General features: G+C 40.8%; 1 protein-coding gene across 1 annotated transcript in view; it reads right to left on the bottom strand.

Annotated features, from left to right (window-relative positions):
• Positions 1 to 261: 261 nt before the first annotated feature.
• The window catches only part of LOC133539559 (transcription factor AP-2-epsilon-like), a 28,247-nt gene continuing 22,508 nt past the window's right edge, over positions 262 to 6,000 (bottom strand). The window contains 3 exon segments of the mRNA XM_061881555.1: positions 262 to 1,199; positions 3,304 to 3,442; positions 5,820 to 5,938. Coding sequence (XP_061737539.1) covers positions 935 to 1,199; positions 3,304 to 3,442; positions 5,820 to 5,938 — 523 coding nt within the window. The 3' untranslated portion in view covers positions 262 to 934.

Genomic DNA, 6,000 nt, shown 5'->3' with positions numbered 1-6,000 from the left:
AATTTTGAAGTTAAATTATTGCCCTTACCCTATTTTTTTCAACATTTTATTAAAAAAAAAACAACCCGCTAATAAAATGTATAAAAAAATTGTGTAATAATAGTATTCAATGTTAGATGCGGCTCTCTGGGGCCAAACATAGCTGCGATGTGGCCCTCAGTGAAAACCACTTTGACACCAGAGGGACTAGTAAATATTGTCATTATTGAGACAAATGAAAATAAATAAAGGCATTAAACCTTAAAACAGCCAGAAAAAACGTCCGTTTTTACTTTTTTTAATAATATATTACATTTATGCTGTAATACAATAATAACAACAGTAATAACATGAATAATAATAATAATAATAAACATACACAGAAAGTACAAAATGATGTGCTCGTGTTCCTAACTTCACCATTGGCGTCCATGCACCCCCTGGTTCTGTGCATGTGTATGAGTCCGAGGAATAGTCTCACCTGACTACGCTAAAAAACGCGATATTTTTGTATTTTGTCGCTAAAAAAGATTAAATGTATAATTTATTAGCTGATGGGAACAAAACGCGCTCCCAGCTCAGGGTTTGGCCTTCATCTGCTTCATATACGTGCTCGGATGCAAGGGGCTGCATTCATTCCAATGGGGGGCATGTGCCGCCAGAACACCTGCTCCTTCCCGAGTCGCCTCGGTCCACACATGCAGTTCCGCTCCCCACCAGCACCATGCCAAGAACTACAAGTAGAAGTCTTCTGGGACCCAAGTCGCCTCGGATATGGCTTTCGCAAAATGTTCCAAGATCCTTTCGGTTGGAAGCTTTGAAAAATACTGCTGGCCCCGATGGTGCTACTTGCGAGGAGAGGTCCGTTTGAAGAGAGGTGTTTGTGGACAGACGTGACAGTACAGCTACCGGCCTCCTCGGGCCAGAGTGTCCACAGAGGAGTTTGTCCCGCCTCTTATTTGCGGTGGTGCTTCATCTCCTTGTCGTGGTGGCTCTTCCCGCCCCCGTCCCCCTTGTCCAGCATTTTGATGGCCTCCATCAGGTAGCTCTGGAAGGCGGAGAGCGCGGCGCAGATGGCCGGCGTGCCGAAGCCGTGGGTGAGCAGGCTGAAGTGGGTGAGGCTCCCCTGGAGGCCGGGCTCCAGGCAGGGGGTGGGTCGGCTGCCCCCGAGTGGAGAGCGGTCCTGGGACATGAGGTCCACAAACTCCTTGCAGATCTCCCTTGAAAGGAAGGGGAGGAGTCAGACGGAAACTGTGGCTGTAGAAAACCTCCCCATTATTTTTCTTTAAACATGATTATCATTTAAATCAGTGGTCCCCAACCTTTTTGTAGCTGCGGACCGCTCAATGCTTGATCATTTGTCCCGCGGCCCGGCGGGGGGGATTCTTTTTTTTTTTTCCCTTTGTCATGAAAAAGGGAGTTTTTTTGGGTTGGTGCACTAATTGTAAGTGTATCTTGTGTTTTTTATGTTGATTTAATAAATAAAAAATACAATAATTTATTTGCATAATGTAGCATATTTTTTTATCATTATGGAGGAACAAATAGCCCTATTATGTAAAACCCACATTTCCACTGTAGTGGACACCAAGCAAAGTAGACTTATTCAGCCATACACAAATGTCCACTACATTGGACGGTGGTTTTCGGGCAAAAATAACAACTTTATTTGCGTAATAAGGCTTTTTATTTTCATTTTGGGAGGACAAATAGCCCTATTCTACAAAACACCTATGTCCACAACTTTATTTGCATAATGTGGAGAGAATTTTTTTATTTTATTTATAAAAATTTGTTAGGGGGAAACAGATAGTCCTAATATGTTAACACAAATGTGCATTGTAGTGGACAATTCACAAAAAAACAGCCCTCGTCTGCAAAACATTAATGTCCATTGCAGTAGACACGGTTGTCAGGCAAATAATAATAAATTTTTTTGAATGAAGGGTTTATTCTTATTTTGGGGGCACAATTAGCCATATTAAATAAACACAAATGTCCACTGCAGTGGACGCTAAAAAAAAAATATCCCTATTTTTCCAAACACGAATATTCCCTGCAGTTGTCAGGAAAATATAACAACTTGATTTGCATGATTAGACTGTCTTATATTTTGGGGAAACAATCTTCCCTTTTTATGCAAAACAAAAACGTTCACTGCAGTGGATGCAACAAAAAAAAATAGTCCTCTTGTGAAAAACACAAATGTCGACTACAATGGACGCTAAAAATTTAATTTATTCTGCAAAACACAAATGTCCACTGCAGAGAATGCTAGTTTCAACAACTTGATTTGTATAACAGGGATATTTTTAAAAGTTATTTGGGGGGGAAATAGCTCTATTATGCAAAACACAAATGTCCACTGTAGAGGACAGATTATTTTGGAAATAACATCTGTATTTTTGTGAATTAGCTAACTGATGGCCATTTACAGTATTTAATTTTTAAAAAATCATACCTTTAATATTTTTTCTCTTTCTTCCAATAATAATGTTCTGATACGACTGTATATACGGCGGATACTTCCCTCCAAAATAATTTATCTTGTTTTGAGGAAATAACATTAGAAGAATTGTTACAACGTGTAAAAGGAATAAAAAAAACATGTTTACTTGACCCACTTCCTGGGAAACTGATCAAGGAGCTCTTTGGATTATTAGGTCCATCAGTGCTAAATATTATAAACCTATAACTTTCCTCTGACACGGTTCTCCAAGCATTCAAAAAATAGGCTATTCATCTTCTCCTTAAAAGACCTAACCTCGATCCTGACCTCATGGTAAACTACCGACCGGTGTCTCACCTTCCCTTTATTTCGAAAATCCTCGAAAAAATTGTTGCAGAGCAGCTAAATGAACACTTAGCGTCTAACAATCTATGTGAAACCTTTCAATCCAGTTTCAGGGCAAATCACTCCACGGAGACAGCCCTCGCAAAAATGACTAATTGCTAACGATGGATTCTGATGCGTCATCTTTATTGCTGCTCCTCGATCTTAGCACTGCCTTTGATACCGTCGATCATAATATTTTATTAGAACGTATCAAAATACGAATTGGTATGTCAGACTTAGCCCTGTCTTGGTTTAACTCTTATCTTACTGACGGTGCAGTGCGTCTCCCATAACAATGTGACCTCGGACTATGTCACCGACGTCCCACTGGGTGTGAGTTTTCCTTGCCCTTATGTGGGCTCTGTACCGAGGATGTCGTTGTGGTTTGTGCAGCCCTTTGAGACACTAGAGATTTAGGGCTATATAAATAATCGATTGATTGATTAATATTTTCCTAAAATGATGAGATCTGAGTGGTGCAAACTCACTTGGTGGCGAGCAGCATGCTGCGTCGCGTGGGCAGCTGCTCGGGCTCGCTCTGCCTGCACAGGTACTCGGCGGCGGCTCTGGCCGGGAACTCTGTCTCACATACGTACCCGAAATCTCTGGCCAGATGGACCGCCTCGCCTGGAGGGTGGAGCAGAGGACACGTTGGTTACTTAGCACGGCGGGACCAGCGTCCACTGCAGTGGACCTTTGTTTTTGGGTCCATTTTTTTTGTCAGAGATACCAAACCCATGTACACTGCAGTGGACACTTGTCTTTAGGAAGATGTTTCTTTTGTCATAAACACAAAACATATCACAAATGTCCACTCCAGTGGACATTTATTTATGTTCTATTTGTTTTGTAAGAGATACAAACCAGTTCATAAAAGTCCACTACAGTGCACGTTTTTTGGGTCTATTTTTTTTTAGATACAAAACAGATCATAAATGTCCACTACATTGGACGTTTTTTGGGTTTATCTCTTTTGTCAGAGGTACAAAACAATTCACAAATGTCCACTGCAGTGGGCAAATGTTTTTGGTCAATTTCTTGTGTCAGAGATACAAAAAAGATGATCAATGGCCACTCCAGTGGATGTTTATTATATGTCTATTTGTCTTGTCTAAAAAGATAGAAAACAGATCACAAATGTCAACTGCAGTGCACGTTTGTTTTTGGTCACTTTCTTTTGTCAGAGATACAAAACAGATCACTAATGTCCACTCTAGTGGACGTTTATTTTTGGCCCATTTCTTTTGTCAGAGATACAAAACAGACCACAAATGTCCACTGCAGTAAACGCTTGCTTTGGGTCTATTCATTTTGTCGTAAAAATAATAAAAATCAGATCACATATGTCCACTGCAGTGGAAGCTTGTTTTGGGTCTCTTTCTTTTGTCAGAAATACAAAACAGATCACAAATGTCCACTGCACTGGATGCTTGTTTTGGGTCTATTCTTGTGTCAGAGATACAAAACAGATCAAAAATGTTCACTGCGGTTGGCGAATGTTTTTGGTCAATTTCTTTTGTCATAAGTCTAAAACAGAACACTAATGTCCACTGCAGTGGACGCTTGTTTTTAGGAGGATGTTGCCTTTTCCAGGGATACAAAACAGATCATAAATGTCCACTGCGGTGTATATATATTTTTGGTTTATTTGTTTTGTTAGAGATATAAAACAGATCACAAATGTCCACTGCAGTTGATGTTTGTTTTAGGTCAATTTCTTTTGTCAGAAATACAAAACACACCACAAATGTCCACTGCAGTGTACGCTTGTTTTGGGTAAATTTCTTGTGTCAGAAATACAAAACCGATCACAAATGTCCACTGCAGTGGGCGAATGTTTTTGGTCAATTTCTGTAGAACAGTACAAAACAGAACACTAATGTCCACTGCAGTGGACGCTTGTTTTTTGGGAGATGTAGAAAATGGATGGATGTTGCCTTTTTCAGGGATACAAAACAGATCGTAAATGTCCACTGCAGTGGACATTTGTTTTATGTCTGTTTTGTCACAGATACAAAACAGATCACTAAAGTCCACGTTTATTTTGGGTCTATTTGTTGTGTCAGAGATACAAAACAGATCACAAATGTCCACTGCAGTAAACGCTTGCTTTTGGTCCATTTATTTTGTCAGAAATCAAAAGCAGATCACACATGTCCACTGCAGTGGACGCTTGTTTTTGGGTCTATTTCTTGCGTCAAAAATACAAAACAGATCACAAATGTCCACTGCGGTGGGCGAATGATTTTGGTCAATTTCTATTGTCCATCCATCCATCCATTTTTTACCGCTTGTCCCTTCTGGGGTCGCGGGCAATTTCTTTTGTCAGAAGTACAAAACAGAAGACTAATGTCTAGTGCAGTGGACACTTGTTTTTAGGAGGATGTTGCCTTTTTCAGGGATACTGCAGTGGACATTTGTTTTTGGTCTATATGTTTTGTCACAGATACAAAACAGATCACTTATGTCTACTCCAGTAGACATTTATTTTTGGTCTATTTGTTTTGACAGAAATACAAAACAGAACACTAATGTCCACTGCAGTGGACGTTTGTTTGAGGTCAATTTCTTTTGTCAGAGATAAAAAACAGACCACAGATGTCCACTGCAGTAGACGCTTGTTTTTTTTTTTGGGGGGGGGGCGTATTTCTTTCGGCAGAGATATGAAGCAGATTACACATGTCCACTGCAGTGTACGTTTTTGGGGGGTCTATTTCTTTTATCAGAGATATAAAGCAGATCAGAAATGTCCACTGCAGTGGACGCTGGTTTTTGTAAGATGTGACGCGTGTGTACATGATTTAAAACATGCTTTAAAGTGTAAGAGTAAGTCAAGTCAGGTCAGTGTGATCACTTGCACTATTTAAACACTTCATTGCTCTTTGCCGCTCATGCGTGAATATTTCTGTCGATCTGCGACTGTGTGTGTGTGTGTGTGTGTGTGTGTGTGTGTGTGTGTGTGTGTGTGTGTGTGTGTGTGTGTGTGTGTGTGTGTGTGTCGTACCCTCCACCAGAGACGTTAGCAGAGTGACGTTGGCTGCCTTGCGTCGCCCGGCGGGCAGGTTGAGGCCAATCTTCTCCAGACGCTCTCTCAGACAGCGGCCACCATTCTTGGACTTTGCCCTGAGGGACGGTAGAGACAGAGCAGTTTATAGCGTGTGTGTGTGTGTGTGTGTGTGTGTGTG

This window comes from Nerophis ophidion, linkage group LG21 (genome assembly GCF_033978795.1).
Source record: "Nerophis ophidion isolate RoL-2023_Sa linkage group LG21, RoL_Noph_v1.0, whole genome shotgun sequence".
NCBI lineage: Eukaryota > Metazoa > Chordata > Actinopteri > Syngnathiformes > Syngnathidae > Nerophis > Nerophis ophidion.
Note: the sequence above shows the minus strand (reverse complement) of the source record. Positions and strands in the feature narration are given on the sequence as shown.